The following is an 18,049-nucleotide window of genomic DNA, read 5'->3' as shown; positions in this document are numbered from 1 at the left end:
CAAAGTACAACATACCGTCACATTGGAATGGCTTCCCACTGCTATTTCCAGTACTTTATCTAATGACAACACATACGCACGTCTACAGTACCGCTTCGAATTTGCCGTATCCGTTTCCCCCTCATATGAAAACCACTCTAATCACTGTATGTATATCACCGGTGTAATATATAACTTTACACGTTTACACGGCAATAAAACCGAGGGTCCGAGAGTCGTTTATTTGTATGTCTGTCTTTCTATCTGACTGTTTGTCTAAATCTGAGTTTGTTTTTCCGTCTGTCTGTCCAATAAAAACAAGAAACACCGTTTTGTTTCTCTAAAAATTTTAACAATTTTATTTGTCCTTTTTATGAATATATACAAATGAGTTTAGCAAAATCATTGATAATTATGGCATTTAATTGTACTACCATAGTTGAGTAGACAACTGTAAACTAACTTCAAGCATACCCTCATTCCAAGTAAGTGCCTGGGACTTGTTCACTTGCTTAATTATTCAATTCTTATTTTTTGGCATTGAGCATGAATGTAACATGAAGATTCACGTTAAAATTTTTTTACTTCTTCCGGTATGATGTGAACTACGTTTCTTTCCTCCCTCGTCTCTTTCATTCCTCGTCGTAATATTCATGTATTAATGCATAAGAGGAAGAACCAAGACTTGATTATTATATTCTCCATACACAAATATTGCCTACAAATACAACACTTAGTGTGTCCAGTCCAATATCACTTTCATAATTACAAAATAATAATAAAAAAAAAACCAACAAAAAACACAGTTTAACTATAAACCAAGTATTTTAAAAGAAGTATTATAAAGCTAAAACCTTAAAATAACCAACATAATCTGATTGGACCAGCCAAAAGGTGTGCAATATGCACAAAGATAAAAGAAGCTAAACATGACGTCATATAACAAACCTACTATATGCCTTATGTACCATAAGGAACGAGTACGTTTCACCTGGACTCAATGCTGGCCAGGTTCTTGATGTAGGTCTACTAAACATTTTTTTATTATACATATCCTATTGTAATAGTTGCCTAAATATTCCCCCTGGCTAAGCCCCTCAGCTCCCCTCCCCCCTTTCCCCCTGAACTGACCAATGTTTTTGTAGGTCCAGCCCTCCCCTTGCAACCTTTGTACCCTGTAATTCTAAGAGAACTCCATTCTTAAAAAGTCAAACAAGGACTCTAAAATCCATTTAGCAAGTTGCCTTTAAAGGCGTTACGCTATTCACGTAAACATACTTTAGATGCAATCCCTGTAGCAATGGGATCTGATACTGTATGGCCACAAATTTACTAGACTACCATCAAATGAGCTACGTCTACATAACCTATACTGTTAACGTAATGTTGTTATGGGGATAATTTTGATGCGATCCACGTAGTACTGGTATCTGATACTGTATGGACATTTACTAGACTACCATCAAATGAGTTACGTCTACATAACATGCATTTAATGTGGTGCTGCATGATCATTTCCATGATGTCCTGGCGTTTGATCCTGTTCAGTATAAGACTGAAGTCTTCCAGTTTTAACCGCGGGCGAGATGTTTTTAGCTTATTGAGTACTATCTCAGCGGGATTCTCTTCCTTTTCGACGCTTGTTATTTCTTTATCAATTCGAATGTACGTACATAACTCTCTCCAATTGGGGACACCTTTCTTGTTCAATTCTTTGCAGATTTCTGCTCGTAAACATCTTCTTTCTATTATATTGTACAAGTCATCTGTTGGTTGGGGAACACAATCTGAAATAAAAAGCACAAATGTTGAGGAATAATAATCGTAAATATTTATTCAATTTCATAATTATGATCATCATTATGATGATCAGCGGGATGACTATGATTACGCAAAATGCCGATAATAGATGATAATGACGACACATGACTATATTATGACGATGATATACATGATTGACGTCAAGGTGGTGATGATGATGGATAATGATAATTGGTGATGGTGTTGCAAAAAGATGATTGAAGATGCAGATGGCTTCAGTGATGACATAAGATGAGAAGAGATAGCAGCCAAGCTCAATTAGGAAAAACGTCGACCAAGTGACGATCAGGTGAATTATCAACTCACCTTCACAATGACAAAGCTTTGTTTCGCGAACATAAGGTCGATACGAACAGGGGGGACCACACGTGCACCTTAAAACATCTGTCAAAGACACAAAATAATTTTATTTATTCATCAGTTCCGTCCAAGAATGTCAAATGAAGATCAGTGGAACTGGAAGCCAAGAAAAAATACTTATTTTCTGCATAGAAGCAGCACAAGCATGTTTATACACTGACGAGGGATTATATCAATTCTCATGGACTACATGTTGCAAACCAACCAAATTCACCAAGTCAGTACCTTCACTTTCCAGACCATTGTCATCCAGTGTTCTCCTTGTCTTCTAGGAAATGAAATAATTATTTTGTTAATCGTATAGTAGAGTGACCACAGTAAATCCGTGAAACACTAATTACTAAAGAGTATAAAATAGTGCTAGTTAAACAATAGAAAACAATGGAATCTGCATGAAATCGTGCTATTAGTAGTATTACTAAAGTTTCACGGATTTACTGTTGTCACTCTACTAGTTATAGGAAACCGGCAAAAATATGTTAGATAGATAGATAGATAGATAGATAGATAGATAGATAGATAGATAGATAGATAGATAGATAGATAGATAGATAGATAGATAGATAGATAGATAGATAGATAGATAGATAGATAGATAGATAGATAGATAGATAGATAGATAGATAGATAGATAGATAGATAGATAGATAGATAGATAGATAGTTTATTGACTAAAAACATAGAAGCCATAGGCTGAATTACGTTTAGCTTATAAATACTATTTTACAATATGAAAACAATAAAGACTATATGTAAAATTTCATGCAAAACAAAAAACAAAAAAACACCTCATCATAAAATATAATTTTATAATTTGAAAGTAATTTCATTTAAATATCTAGTTATTAAAAACGTGACTTAGAATAAAACTGTTCTTGCAACGTTATGCGGTTACCTTTTTTTCTGGCTGTTTCTTTCTTCGTTTTCCATTTGAACTAACTTTATCTCGTTTTCCCTTCGAGAATTCTAAAACACAAACACCCAGGTTTAACGAATGAAGTTTTTTGAATGAAGTTTGAGACTAAAACGGACGCCATGTAAATTGCTGAATATTTCATTACCTTTCCTAATGAATTCGTCACTGATCATCCCACGATGTTGTCCTGTTGCTATGATAACAGTATTTTCTCCACTTGCAGTAGCAGGGATGGACGTACGTGGCTCTTCACTATCACTATGTTCTTGTCCAGGTTTATTATCCAAGTTAACCTTCATGACCTCCTTTCTATCTTCTGTATGTGGAGGTGCTGGTTCATTTGATACTACCTCTCGGGATATGGATGATTCATCTAGTTGTTGTAAACTTCCTGAATTGTTTCCTTGGGTGGAAAGACAGTCATCCGCAATATCTTCACATCTCAGTATTTCGATATACTCTCCATATTCTGGATTCATAGCCACCTCTGCTCTGGTAGGCAGCCATCTCATTGGCCTCATTTGGACCGCGCCTAGGTCGGTGGAATCACGATAGACCCATGGATCATGATAAGCAAACTCATCATAATCAAGATCACTTGTAGAAACATTGGAGCCTGGATGGGAAAACAAACAAATACGAATAACTTTTTCACATGAGTAACACACAAGGCAGCACGCAGAAGGTTTAGTGATAAAAACCCATGCCAAGATTACTAAACTAGCTAAAAGTAAGTAGGGTCAGTCTCAGTTGACTTACGGTCATGCATCATGTGATCTGATTGGCTCTCCATTTCTTCCTCTGGTAAGATCCTTTGAGCGTAATCTGTAGTTATAATTATTTTGTGTCATTCGTGGACATGGTGCTGTGATTGGGTGAATCATACCGTCATGTACTCATTCAAAAAACATTCTAACAGTGACGACTTACTTGTGATAACTGGTGGAGCTGGTGCTTCAAATCTTTCTTCGACTGTGATCACTGAGTTAGAGGTATCGTCTTCTACGTCTCGTTCGCGGGGTCTGAGAAGAACTTTTATCCTCTTCAAGATGTTAAAATGCTTTAGCATATGAAAAAAGATGGTCGCAAGGAGAACTATGCCAATCACGGTAGCGACCAGCCAACCAGTAAAAAAACCTGTAATAAACGACACTGATAGATCTAATACTGCACCTTATTTATTCGCCAAAGGCGAAGTGAATATCAGGGGATAATAACTGAAACGAAGTCGAGGTTATTATTTCCGATGTTCACTGAGCCTGAGGTGAATAATTGTTTTAGTATAAATACACATTCAAAAAAAATATAAAAAAAATTAAAAAAAAGATAAAAGACACATTTTTTCCGGTAACGGCTACAAAGCGGCTTGCCGCCATTTTGAATTATCGCTGTGATATTCTGAGTTTCTCGACTAATCAACGCGCGAGATTTTCAATAATCACCTGTGTACTTATACTATAAATAGGCATTAATACGATAACAGACATGTAATTGGTAAGTATAACATTGCATGCTATTGGCTATCAGATAGAATAGAAAACATGCTATCTGTTGGTAGATATAAGAGTGCACCTTATTGGCTATCAGATAGAATAGAAAACATGCTATCTGTTGGTAGATATAAGAGTGCACCTTATTGGCTATCAGATAGAATAGAAAACATACTATCTTTTGGTAGATATAAGAGTGCACCTTGTTCAGATAGAATAGAAAACATTATCTGTTGGTAGATATAAGAGTGCACCTTATTGGCTATCAGATAGAATTGAAAACATACTATCTTTTGGTAGATATAAGAGTGCACCTCATTGGTTATTAGATAGAATAGAAAGCATATTATCTGTTGGTACATATAAGAGTGCACCTTATTGGCTATCAGATAGAATTGAAAACATACTATCTGTTGGTAGATATAAGAGTGCACCTCATTGGTTATTGGATAGAATAGAAACATCTAATGACACTACGTTTATCTTATTCTAGCAACTCACTTTCTTCATTATCTTCTTTCTTTTGGTCATTTTGAGATTGTAATACAGGAATGGTGTTTTTCTGTGTCTTTGTAGTTGGACTTTTCGGTTTTATTGTTGTGTTGTTTTCGTTGTCTTTTTTAGTCGTACTAATGATCGTTGGAGGAGACGACATCTTTTTGGAAGGACTTCCTGTTAAAAACTTCAAAAATCCTTTCTTACAATCTTCCGCGGATTTTTTGTCAGAACAACGTAAAGGGCGACAAGAACATGACATCATCCCAGCATTTTCGCATTCCTTTTCTACAGAATAATGTGTGTAAGCCGTTGGTGTTCCACAACATGGAGAGCAACGCGTACAACTGCCATCAGACTCAGTGAAAAAACTAAAAATAATAACAGCAAAATACGCCTTAACACTTTTTTTTTTTCAATTTAACGGATCAAGAGGAACTCACTCGCTTTATCATGATAAACGATTTCTTTTTTACGATAGTGACAGGTGAATGAATTGATGAAGGTCTTCTTCGACACGTTGAAGAGCTAATATCACTTTGCATGCTTTATACTATCGTAGCCCGTACTCACCCCTTTGGACACTTGGTGCATTTCATGTCATGTGTCTTGTTACACGGGTGAATCATTATTTTTCCTTTTGGACATTTCATCTTGCATTCGTCACACATGTTTTGAGATTTACTGCTTTTGTAATGATTGGGAGGGCAGTCTTCACATTCTTTGTTATTGTTTGGTCTTGTTATGTTTCCATTTTCCTCTATATATCCACAGTGCAGGGTGTACTCTTGTCCCGCGGGACATGCGGGACAGTCGAAGCATTGATTGCCATTATTGATCGTATATTGGTCATCCTCACAATCTGAAAGTGATATACCACCAGCCAGTACTAAGTCTGTCTGGGGAAAAATCAACACATCGTTAAAACGTGACCAGCATGACAATAAGCTAGTTTTTAATAATCAGTTTGCATTAGCAGTTACCAGGAATTATCTGTACAAAAGAGCCGAGTGAGCCTAGCTCGAACTACTTCTGTGACATCTTCCAATACCGAATCTCAGCCTTAGTCCTTGTGACTGTTGTCGTACTGATCCAAATTGACCCCAAGTCAGCCGGACAGTAAGCCCAATACACTATATCTGAAGGCACTTTAATTATGCCTAATCTTTCACTCCAAAAGATAGTTAACTGTTTTCTGACAGAAGCAACTGGACTGAACTTAAGCCTGGCTGGGACTGTCAAGCAATTCCAATGCCAATGCTGCAGCAATTAAACATCAAAAAGGGAAAGGAGATTACAAAATACAGTGGCCCAGGCCGTTTACATTCTTCAAATACTATTGTCAAAGACAATTACTTCTAAGGTCCAAGTAACCTAGGATTGTGTACCAAACCTTTGTTTTTTTACTTCAGCCAAATAAGGGCATTCTAAGGTCTTACTTTCGAGTGAAGCTTTGATTTCATGACATGTCAACAAAAAAGACAATAGTAGAAAATACGTAAAAAAAACCTCAGGTCATTGAGTACAAGAGTGTAAAACGGTTAGAGTGTTAACGTGCAAGAACAGATCTCTTTTATCTATTGAATGGATTTAACCTTGTTTGACCCACGCTACTTCATACATATTGCTACTCTAGATTGAATGACAACTTGCTTCCGGATGTTGTAACGTTTTGCCTGGTAATTAAAACTTTAAACGACAATTTCGTGAACGAAAAACCCCGTAATATGATCAAAAAGATGTCTTCATCAAATCACCCTCAGTATCACAATCATATGTATACAGTATGCTTCTCTAAGATACAAACAGATTGGTTAGATATTCTATCGCAGGTATTTTATGGTAATCTGATATTGAGCCGACCGTCGACAAACCAGCATCATCAATACACGCGCTGGAATCCCATTCCACTTCTGATTAGTGGTAAAAACAAACACAGTAAAACACAGCCCTTTCGAGGCATGTTTGTGTTAAGCCTTGAAATATTATGAATTTAGTAAAGAAATAATAATAATAAACCCTCAAAGATTAGTCATAATAGCCCTTCAAAGAGCAACAGGTCTGGAAGAGGGTTGAAACGAGGACATCTTTTAAATAATGATTAAAACTAGCACTGGTAAAAAAAAACATTAAAAAATCAATGGAAAGTTGTTCCATTTTGGAAACAAAAGTGTGAAGGTCGATCAGTGGAACAAGAATCTTTAGTGTTTTGGAAAGTGAGATAGTAAGATATTAATTGATTTGATGAACTTGGACTTGCGAATGTTTCGTTTTCACACACCGATTAACAGCCTGCATCAGGTAAAACGAAGACGAGCAGCTTACGAATTTTCTCATTTCCATCATAAAATCCCGCATAAAACTAATAAAACATAAACGTACTTGTAGTACGCAAGACAACTTTCTCCTTAAACTGTGTTCTGACGGGTAGAAATTCAAATGCTTGGTGAAGTGAGCATTAAAAAAAAAAAAAAAAAAAAGACATTGCACAGTTTTTAAAAGACATGAAAAAAGTATTTTTCTGCTTACAAGTTTAATTCGGATTGTACTATCGAGCCTGACAAGTTACTACAGGTAATCAATAAATGAAAAAATCTCACAAGTGTTAATAATTCAAGATACTTTGAGACTTACCTGTAGGGAAAACCCTATAAAAATGAACACTGCAACCCAAATATACAGCATTACGATATGAATCATAAAAACGGGCCAAGACAGCACTCGATAGACAGACAGAAAATGTTTGTGACTTCGAATTCGCGAGAAGCAAGCGCCAACCATCAAGCGTTGCACGAATTATTCTTTGGAATATATTTTGAATGAGGAAGCGAAACTGGGCGGTCAATAATCTATTTTCGATTCGTCTTCTGAATGGATCACTGTCAACTTCCTGTTTCGAAGTCCTCAATCGGAAAATCTGAATCCAGGAGTTTTAGGACGTCACGTTTTGGAATGGATGAATATCATCTTCTTCTGATTAGCTCCTTGAAAATTGAATCCAACTTTTAAAAATTATCTAATGTACAGCGAGAATACTTTCGTTTCTAATTTGCCTCTCTTGGAGGACTTAAAAAAGGTTTTAAAGGAAAACCAAGGGATTTTTAGTGTTAATGGCACAAGATGCAATTTCCACGCTCCAGTTCCTTTCATTCCTTGTCCGGATTGGTGGATTATTCGATCGTTTCACGACCCTTACAGAGCGCTGTCAGACTTCGTCAAAATTCAATGTTTGGTTACATCTTCCACGAAATTAAACTTTTTCGTTCCATTACAGTTCACTGAAATACATTTGGCAAGGTAAAATAAATACTTTGTATGAGAATACACACATTTTTGAATGAAGTTTGATGTATTCGACGAGAGACTTCACGGCCACGTTCGTGACGTAGAAGAGCTTGAAATAGAACGTGAATAATTGATGCAAGAAATGCAACATGAGTCATGTCATGGAATATTATGGAACTAACGATGAAACGGTAACGGCTTTTTTATCACAAACGCTGATCGAGTCATCTGAATACTTCTATTTTGAAAGAACTAAAAAAGGAAAAGAGAAAAAGAGGTGTTCTAGGAAACGAGGTGTTCCATATCCTGAATGATTTCATCTTCACACAACAGCTGCACTATACAAATGTATCCTGTGTTGTTTCATAAAGTTGTTTTAATCGTCTTGGTCAAAAGGCCAGCAGTCGCTGGAACACATCTTAAACGAGTCTACAGCCTGCTTTAAATAAGTTGAACTGCAGAAAAATCAGATTTATCTTCCTTTTGAGTGTTACATGGTTATAAGAATAAAATAGCTTAACATGCAATAGTAACATTTTATAGTTTCAAACTGTGTGTCCATCTTGTATCTTTTTAATTGATGTACCGGCTAGATGTTCAAAGAACCACATTAATGTGCTTGTTACCAGCAACTGGTGCCTTATTGTCCTTGCAGCAAGTGATGCATACTAACTATGAGTGAGTTTTTGATGCCAGTTTACGAGTATGCTTTATAAGCAATGCCATTCTTACTGACCCGTATGATTGACAAGGAAGCTCCATGCACCGTAACAGATACCATGCAACTATTACAGCTATGATTGCGGTGTTCAGTCAAGTCGTTATTATTTTGCTATTCATTTAGGTATTTAGTAATTTAACACAATAGAAAACGAAGAATTCATATGTACTTCTAACACCACCACCACCACCACTATGATCTAGAGTTAGTTGTGTTCTTATAGCAGCAAAGGCTGTAATAGTGACACTGGTCAGTTCGTGCTTGGTGCAATAGTACTAATCATCTGCAATTATTGCCATGTGAAACTCGTGAAAGGACTAATATCAGCAATATCCTGTCTGTCCATTGTATCTTATAACTTGTTATTATTACTTGAATCAGTCTTTATTTGTCTGCAAGATATATTTTCTCATCATCTTCATGTCTAGCTCGTATGCAAAGTTATTCCGTCTTCATTGCTTTACTTTTTCGTTGTTTAAATTGCATTACTGATTGAGCCTTGCTTTCTTAGGTTTAGAAATACCATAAAGACGACTAAAAAGCATCCTTGAGAACTGAAGCCGGATTAAATTTTATTAAGTACATTTTAACATTATTAACACTTTCTGAAAACGAAAATATTACTTTTAAGTTACAATAGAATATAGGCTAAAAGTTCGTGTATCTTTTCCAAATCATTCAAATTCTCCTATTTTAGATCTTTCGTTCACAATGTTAGCGTTGGTCAAGCGATACCAATCCTCTTTGTTTGAAAAATTGAAATGTTTATCTTTAGTTAGATCCATATCATTAATATTCTTCTGTTAAGTTAGTAGCTCTCTCGTTCCAAATGTTGGCGTTAGTCATGTGACATCAATCCTGCTTGTTTGAAAGTTGAAAGGTCACGTCCCTGCGTAAAAACAAAAAGTGTTATTATTTGCTCTAAATTACTATTAGGATTTGAAACAAGCTTAGGTCTATTTTTATTTAAAGGTTTTGCTTTTTTTGTTTTAAGCCATTTTGGATTATCGCTGGAGGTGATTATCGTTTGATAATATGAGTTTCTCGACCAATCAGCGCGCGCGATTTTCAATAATCACCTGTGTATTTATACAGTAATGGGCATTAATACGATAACAGACATGTAATTGGTAAGTATAACATTGCATGCTATTGAATTAGTATTGGCTATAAGATAGAATAGAAAACATATTATCTGTTGGTAGATATAAGAGTGCACCTCATTGGTTATTGGATAGAATAGAAACATCTAATGACACTACATTTATCTTATTCTAGCAACTCACTTTCTTCATTATCTTCTTTCTTTTGGTCATTTTGAGATTGTAATACAGGAATGGTGTTTTTCTGTGTCTTTGTAGTTGGACTTTTCGGTTTTATTGTTGTGTTGTTTTCGTTGTCTTTTTTAGTCGTACTAATGATCGTTGGAGGAGACGACATCTTTTTGGAAGGACTTCCTGTTAAAAACTTCAAAAATCCTTTCTTACAATCTTCCGCGGATTTTTTGTCAGAACAACGTAAAGGGCGACAAGAACATGACATCATCCCAGCATTTTCGCATTCCTTTTCTACAGAATAATGTGTGTAAGCCGTTGGTGTTCCACAACATGGAGAGCAACGCGTACAACTGCCATCAGACTCAGTGAAAAAACTAAAAATAATAACAGCAAAATACGCCTTAACACTTTTTTTTTTTCAATTTAACGGATCAAGAGGAACTCACTCGCTTTATCATGATAAACGATTTCTTTTTTACGATAGTGACAGGTGAATGAATTGATGAAGGTCTTCTTCGACACGTTGAAGAGCTAATATCACTTTGCATGCTTTATACTATCGTAGCCCGTACTCACCCCTTTGGACACTTGGTGCATTTCATGTCATGTGTCTTGTTACACGGGTGAATCATTATTTTTCCTTTTGGACATTTCATCTTGCATTCGTCACACATGTTTTGAGATTTACTGCTTTTGTAATGATTGGGAGGGCAGTCTTCACATTCTTTGTTATTGTTTGGTCTTGTTATGTTTCCATTTTCCTCTATATATCCACAGTGCAGGGTGTACTCTTGTCCCGCGGGACATGCGGGACAGTCGAAGCATTGATTGCCATTATTGATCGTATATTGGTCATCCTCACAATCTGAAAGTGATATACCACCAGCCAGTACTAAGTCTGTCTGGGGAAAAATCAACACATCGTTAAAACGTGACCAGCATGACAATAAGCTAGTTTTTAATAATCAGTTTGCATTAGCAGTTACCAGGAATTATCTGTACAAAAGAGCCGAGTGAGCCTAGCTCGAACTACTTCTGTGACATCTTCCAATACCGAATCTCAGCCTTAGTCCTTGTGACTGTTGTCGTACTGATCCAAATTGACCCCAAGTCAGCCGGACAGTAAGCCCAATACACTATATCTGAAGGCACTTTAATTATGCCTAATCTTTCACTCCAAAAGATAGTTAACTGTTTTCTGACAGAAGCAACTGGACTGAACTTAAGCCTGGCTGGGACTGTCAAGCAATTCCAATGCCAATGCTGCAGCAATTAAACATCAAAAAGGGAAAGGAGATTACAAAATACAGTGGCCCAGGCCGTTTACATTCTTCAAATACTATTGTCAAAGACAATTACTTCTAAGGTCCAAGTAACCTAGGATTGTGTACCAAACCTTTGTTTTTTTACTTCAGCCAAATAAGGGCATTCTAAGGTCTTACTTTCGAGTGAAGCTTTGATTTCATGACATGTCAACAAAAAAGACAATAGTAGAAAATACGTAAAAAAAACCTCAGGTCATTGAGTACAAGAGTGTAAAACGGTTAGAGTGTTAACGTGCAAGAACAGATCTCTTTTATCTATTGAATGGATTTAACCTTGTTTGACCCACGCTACTTCATACATATTGCTACTCTAGATTGAATGACAACTTGCTTCCGGATGTTGTAACGTTTTGCCTGGTAATTAAAACTTTAAACGACAATTTCGTGAACGAAAAACCCCGTAATATGATCAAAAAGATGTCTTCATCAAATCACCCTCAGTATCACAATCATATGTATACAGTATGCTTCTCTAAGATACAAACAGATTGGTTAGATATTCTATCGCAGGTATTTTATGGTAATCTGATATTGAGCCGACCGTCGACAAACCAGCATCATCAATACACGCGCTGGAATCCCATTCCACTTCTGATTAGTGGTAAAAACAAACACAGTAAAACACAGCCCTTTCGAGGCATGTTTGTGTTAAGCCTTGAAATATTATGAATTTAGTAAAGAAATAATAATAATAAACCCTCAAAGATTAGTCATAATAGCCCTTCAAAGAGCAACAGGTCTGGAAGAGGGTTGAAACGAGGACATCTTTTAAATAATGATTAAAACTAGCACTGGTAAAAAAAACATTAACAAATCAATGGAAAGTTGTTCCATTTTGGAAACAAAAGTGTGAAGGTCGATCAGTGGAACAAGAATCTTTAGTGTTTTGGAAAGTGAGATAGTAAGATATTAATTGATTTGATGAACTTGGACTTGCGAATGTTTCGTTTTCACACACCGATTAACAGCCTGCATCAGGTAAAACAAAGACGAGCAGCTTACGAATTTTCTCATTTCCATCATAAAATCCCGTACAAAACTAATAAAACATAAACGTACTTGTAGTACGCAAGACAACTTTCTCCTTAAACTGTGTTCTGACGGGTAGAAATTCAAATGCTTGGTGAAGTGAGCATTAAAAAAAAAAAAAAAAAAAAGACATTGCACAGTTTTTAAAAGACATGAAAAAAGTATTTTTCTGCTTACAAGTTTAATTCGGATTGTACTATCAAGATACTTTGAGACTTACCTGTAGGGAAAACCCTGTAAAAATGAACGCTGCAACCCAAATATACAGCATTACGATATGAATCATAAAAACGGGCCAAGACAGCACTCGATAGACAGACAGAAAATGTTTGTGACTTCGAATTCGCGAGAAGCAAGCGCCAACCATCAAGCGTTGCACGAATTATTCTTTGGAATATATTTTGAATGAGGAAGCGAAACTGGGCGGTCAATAATCTATTTTCGATTCGTCTTCTGAATGGATCACTGTCAACTTCCTGTTTCGAAGTCCTCAATCGGAAAATCTGAATCCAGGAGTTTTAGGACGTCACGTTTTGGAATGGATGAATGTCATCTTCTTCTGATTAGCTCCTTGAAAATTGAATCCAACTTTTAAAAATTATCTAATGTACAGCGAGAATACTTTCGTTTCTAACTTGCCTCTCTTGGAGGACTAAAAAAAGGTTTTAAAGGAAACTCAAGGGTTTTTTAGTGTTAATGGCACAAGATGCAATTTCCACGCTCCAGTTCCTTTCATTCCTTGTCCGGATTGGTGGATTATTCGATCGTTTCACGACCCTTACAGAGCGCTGTCAGACTTCGTCAAAATTCAATGTTTGGTTACATCTTCCATGAAATCAACTTTTTCGTTCCATTACAGTTCACTGAAATACATTTGGCAGGCTAAAATAAATACTTTGTATGCGAATACACACATTTTTGAATGAAGATTGATGTATTCGACGAGAGACTACACGGCCACGTTCGTGACGTAGGAGGGCTTATAATAGAACGTGAATAATTGATGCAAGAAATGCAACATGAGTCATGTCATGGAATATTACGGAACTAACGATGAAACGGTAACGGCTTTTTTATCACAAACGCTGATCGAGTCATCTGAATACTTCTATTTTGAAAGAACTAAGAAAGGAAAAGAGAACGAGAGGTGTTCTAGGAAACGAGGTGTTCCATATCCTGAATGATTTCATCTTCACACAACAGCTGCACTATACAAATGTATCCTGTGTTGTTTCATAAAGTTGTTTTAATCGTCTTGGTCAAAAGGCCAGCAGTCGCTGGAACACATCTTAAACGAGTCTACAGCCTGCTTTAAATAAGTTGAACTGCAGAAAAATCAGATTTATCTTCCTTTTGAGTGTTACATGGTTATAAGAATAAAATAGCTTAACATGCAATAGTAACATTTTATAGTTTCAAACTGTGTGTCCATCTTGTATCTTTTTAATTGATGTACCGGCTAGATGTTCAAAGAACCACATTAATGTGCTTGTTACCAGCAACTGGTGCCTTATTGTCCTTGCAGCAAGTGATGCATACTAACTATGAGTGAGTTTTTGATGCCAGTTTACGAGTATGCTTTATAAGCAATGCCATTCTTACTGACCCGTATGATTGACAAGGAAGCTCCATGCACCGTAACAGATACCATGCAACTATTACAGCTATGATTGCGGTGTTCAGTCAAGTCGTTATTATTTTGCTATTCATTTAGGTATTTAGTAATTTAACACAATAGAAAACGAAGAATTCATATGTACTTCTAACACCAACACCACCACCACTATGATCTAGAGTTAGTTGTGTTCTTATAGCAGCAAAGGCTGTAATAGTGACACTGGTCAGTTTGTGCTTGGTGCAATAGTACTAATCATCTGCAATTATTGCCATGTGAAACTCGTGAAAGGACTAATATCAGCAATATCCTGTCTGTCCATTGTATCTTATAACTTGTTATTATTACTTGAATCAGTCTTTATTTGTCTGCAAGATATATTTTCTCATCATCTTCATGTCTAGCTCGTATGCAAAGTTATTCCGTCTTCATTGCTTTACTTTTTCGTTGTTTAAATTGCATTACTGATTGAGCCTTGCTTTCTTAGGTTTAGAAATACCATAAAGACGACTAAAAAGCATCCTTGAGAACTGAAGCCGGATTAAATTTTATTAAGTACATTTTAACATTATTAACACTTTCTGAAAACGAAAATATTACTTTTAAGTTACAATAGAATATAGGCTAAAAGTTCGTGTATCTTTTCCAAATCATTCAAATTCTCCTATTTTAGATCTTTCGTTCACAATGTTAGCGTTGGTCAAGCGATACCAATCCTCTTTGTTTGAAAAATTGAAATGTTTATCTTTAGTTAGATCCATATCATTAATATTCTTCTGTTAAGTTAGTAGCTCTCTCGTTCCAAATGTTGGCGTTAGTCATGTGACATCAATCCTGCTTGTTTGAAAGTTGAAAGGTCACGTCCCTGCGTAAAAACAAAAAGTGTTATTATTTGCTCTAAATTACTATTAGGATTTGAAACAAGCTTAGGTCTATTTTTATTTAAAGGTTTTACTTTTCTCCTTGCTTTACGTTGCTTGCTGTCCTTCAATGTAACTGATATCTGTTGATTTACATACAATGAGATTACGTCAACAGTATTTAAAATGACTATGAATAACTTGATACCCCCTTGCACTGGTTTTCACAATACCCCGGGGGGATTACTCCCCTATATTCGCTATATGGGTACGTGCCGCCAAACAGGGTATGATTTTCAGCGATTCTACTCTGGAACAGGGTATATAAAATGCGATCGCTATGGAACAGGGTATATGAAATTACGCTCTCTCCTCTCTGGAACAGGGTTTTCAGCAATCTTGCTCTAGAACAGGGTGTGAATTTCAGCGACTTTTACTCCGGAACAGGGTCAGAGTTCAGAGGGCTCAGCGGCACGTCCCTACCCTAAACGGGCAAGAGTACCTCCCCCCTCCCCCCGGGACAATACCTCGCAGCTATCCAGATGCCTGGCACTGCTATTCAAAATGCCTTGCATTAGTACCCACAATGCCTTGCACTGCTACCTAATATTTATGATGTATTTCGATAGAGCTATCAGTATCAAGTACAGTACTTTCTTACTTTAATTATAACTCTTCGCTTGTATTTCGATAATAGCTTACGAAGCTGTCGCAAAATAGCCTTATTCCTGCAATCTTGTTTATTGTTCTCGGCCCCTGGCAGTCTTTGATTTGGTTTTGAATGTTGGGACTTTTTTCCACTTGGCTGTTTTCGTTGGTTTCCTGTTGTAATTGTGGCTGTGGTTGTCGAAAGAATTGATGATCTTGTACAAGCTCCACTGTTGTCGACACAGTTCCTTAAAGGTCTACAAGAGCACTGCCCCATTCCTGCATCTTTACATTCTTTTTCCACGAATATTGCAGATCTCGTTCCACCACAGCAAAAAGAACATCGAATACAGCTACCATCAGCAACTGTGTAAAACCTAATGAATACATAATATATTGAATGGCTGGCAACATAATTAGGCAGCAAAACAATAATTGATGAATGAGAAAAGTTCTACTCACCCCTTTGGACACTTGGTGCATTTCATGTCATGTGTCTTGTTACACGGGTGAATCATTTTTTTTCCTTTTGGACATTTCCTCTTGCATTCGTCACACATGTTTTGAGATTTACTGCTTTTGTAATGATGAGAAGGGCAGTCTTCACATTCTTTGTTATCTTTTGGTCTTGTTATGTTTCCATTTATCTCTTTATATCCACAGTGCAGGGTGTACTCTTGTCCCGCGGGACATGCGGGACAGTCGAAGCATTGATTGCCATTATTGATTGTATATTGGTAATCCTCACAATCTGAAAGTGATAGACCACCAGCCAGTGCTAGGCTCATCTAAAGAAAAAGAGACCACAATTTGTTACAAAGCATTTAAACAATTTCCAGTAAATACCTGGAATGTTCCAGCTTCTTTCCTGGAAAACTAGACGAGCATGCTACTTGAATACTGTACATGACTTATTGACTGTCACTACTTTTTTAATATGAAATAAATGAATAAAATAAACAAACCCCAAAGTATCTTTATTAAAGTGTGTAGCTAGTCTTCCTAACTGGGGACACTTTTTACTAACACAATACTATTGTACACTCAATGTTCTAGATGCACACGACTCAAAAATATAATCTTAACTAATGATTATGTAATCAAATCTTCCAGCCAGGCATTCGGTATTGCTAAGCAATCAACGCTGGCCCAGTGACAAACACTATTATTCTGACATATACTACATGGTATATTTCTATATGGTTTATATGTTTTGTCAAACACCATGTTACTGTATTGAACTGTCATGGTTCTTGGTCTTTTGAAATGCTTTGATAACGGCATCATTGATATTTATTTCTATAAATAAATAAAACTAAACTATAAACAAAGATATAAATAACTACAGATAAAAATAAATAATAATATAAAATATACTCAGTTAAATTGAGAATTACTCTTACTATAAGTATATTTTAACTAACTGTTCTTATTTTCTCTCTTTTTTTTAGATTTCGAAATGATCTTGTTAAGAAAAAGTCGAAACCAACCAAACTCCCTACACCATGTAATAGTCAAAACAAGAACCTGCCACATCTACCTAACCTTAGATCATGCTCAACTGAATTACTGATAATGTCACTTGTATGCTGCACGAATCACACCAATATAGTAAACACAGAGGTAATGCTTGTAACTGAAGAAAGATGTCCATTCACCCCTCGCCCCTTTACATTCCACGTTGTGTGTGTCATGGTCCGAAGGGTGTGTCAGAGTTTAGACAAGGCTCCCAAAAAAAAAAACACTTGGTATATAGAGCAGCACATTCATCGTTACATCTGTAGACAGTGTTGCGTCAATCTAGTATTGCACCACAATAGACTTCATATACCGTATGCAGTGAAGAGTAACGTACACTTTAGTGATGGACCAGCTTACTGACCTGAGCATACAGAACAACAGCAGCAACAAAGACAGCAAAACAAAATGAAGATTCCATTATTAGTGACATTACATGCAAATAGTGTGTTTTAGACTAAGAAGAGCAAGAGAGGCTGCTCCAAGCAATGAAATCTGACGGCAAGTCTGAAGAGAAGGGCCGGGTGACAAGCGAGACGTCCAGTTAGTAGCGTGGTGTGTCGTTCAGGAAAGAAAGGGAAACGAAACTAAAACTGACCGTCTATCTTTACTGTATCAGCTAATAAGGTGGTTTCAATGACAATCACAGTTACAGTGAATGTACATGATAAGCTCCTTACTACAAATTCCGGGCCATGAGCATGAGTGGG

At 36.4% G+C, this 18,049-nt stretch overlaps 3 protein-coding genes across 7 annotated transcripts in view; 1 reads left to right on the top strand and 2 right to left on the bottom strand.

Annotated features, from left to right (window-relative positions):
- LOC116294665 (uncharacterized) overlaps positions 1-18,049 on the top strand; it is a 40,579-nt gene that overhangs the window by 13,769 nt on the left and 8,761 nt on the right. For 3 of the 5 annotated variants that reach the window (XM_089039461.1, XM_089039460.1, XM_089039457.1), the window contains exon 2: positions 17,273-17,444. The gene's annotated coding sequence lies outside the window, so the exon portion shown is untranslated. Of the gene's footprint in view, positions 1-17,272; positions 17,445-17,740; positions 17,883-18,049 lie in introns of those variants that run through there. The other 2 variants (XM_089039459.1, XM_089039458.1) reach the window with 1 other exon arrangement.
- On the bottom strand, positions 310-13,306 carry LOC116294663 (uncharacterized). Its single transcript, XM_089038909.1, has 13 exons — positions 12,919-13,306; positions 10,921-11,246; positions 10,354-10,718; positions 7,696-7,859; positions 5,635-5,960; positions 5,068-5,432; positions 4,007-4,213; positions 3,836-3,901; positions 3,222-3,692; positions 3,056-3,126; positions 2,386-2,428; positions 2,107-2,184; positions 310-1,766 (listed from the first exon to the last, which is right to left on the bottom strand). The coding sequence occupies exons 1-13, from the start codon at positions 13,063-13,065 to the stop codon at positions 1,369-1,371; spliced, it is 3,027 nt and encodes a 1,008-aa protein (XP_088895035.1). The 5' UTR covers positions 13,066-13,306; the 3' UTR covers positions 310-1,368.
- LOC148905855 (uncharacterized) lies at positions 14,834-17,837 on the bottom strand. The gene is made up of 5 exons (XM_089039462.1): positions 17,704-17,837; positions 16,284-16,609; positions 15,835-16,198; positions 15,269-15,316; positions 14,834-15,178 (listed from the first exon to the last, which is right to left on the bottom strand). Exons 1-5 carry the CDS (start codon positions 17,770-17,772, stop codon positions 15,128-15,130), a joined length of 858 nt encoding a protein of 285 aa, XP_088895588.1. The 5' UTR covers positions 17,773-17,837; the 3' UTR covers positions 14,834-15,127.

Source organism: Actinia tenebrosa, unplaced genomic scaffold (genome assembly GCF_029948245.1).
Source record: "Actinia tenebrosa isolate PJP-AT-01 unplaced genomic scaffold, QUT_ActTen_1.0 PGA_scaffold6__47_contigs__length_16458017, whole genome shotgun sequence".
NCBI classification, from domain to species: Eukaryota; Metazoa; Cnidaria; class Anthozoa; order Actiniaria; family Actiniidae; genus Actinia; species Actinia tenebrosa.
Note: the sequence above shows the minus strand (reverse complement) of the source record. Positions and strands in the feature narration are given on the sequence as shown.

Coding starts and splice junctions, on each gene's coding strand:
- LOC116294663 (XM_089038909.1), bottom strand. CDS start 13,065: ATGGTTGGCGCTTGCTTCTCGCGAATTCGAAGTCACAAACATTTTCTG. Junction 10,719..10,920: donor TGCACCAAGTGTCCAAAGGG/GTGAGTACGGGC, acceptor TATTATTTTTAG/TTTTTTCACTGAGTCTGATG. Junction 2,429..3,055: donor AGAAACAGCCAGAAAAAAAG/GTAACCGCATAA, acceptor TTCATTTCCTAG/AAGACAAGGAGAACACTGGA.
- LOC148905855 (XM_089039462.1), bottom strand. CDS start 17,772: ATGTCACTAATAATGGAATCTTCATTTTGTTTTGCTGTCTTTGTTGCT. Junction 15,317..15,834: donor AGCGAAGAGTTATAATTAAA/GTAAGAAAGTAC, acceptor GTAAATCAACAG/ATATCAGTTACATTGAAGGA. Junction 15,179..15,268: donor AACGTAAAGCAAGGAGAAAA/GTAAAACCTTTA, acceptor GTTTTTACGCAG/GGACGTGACCTTTCAACTTT.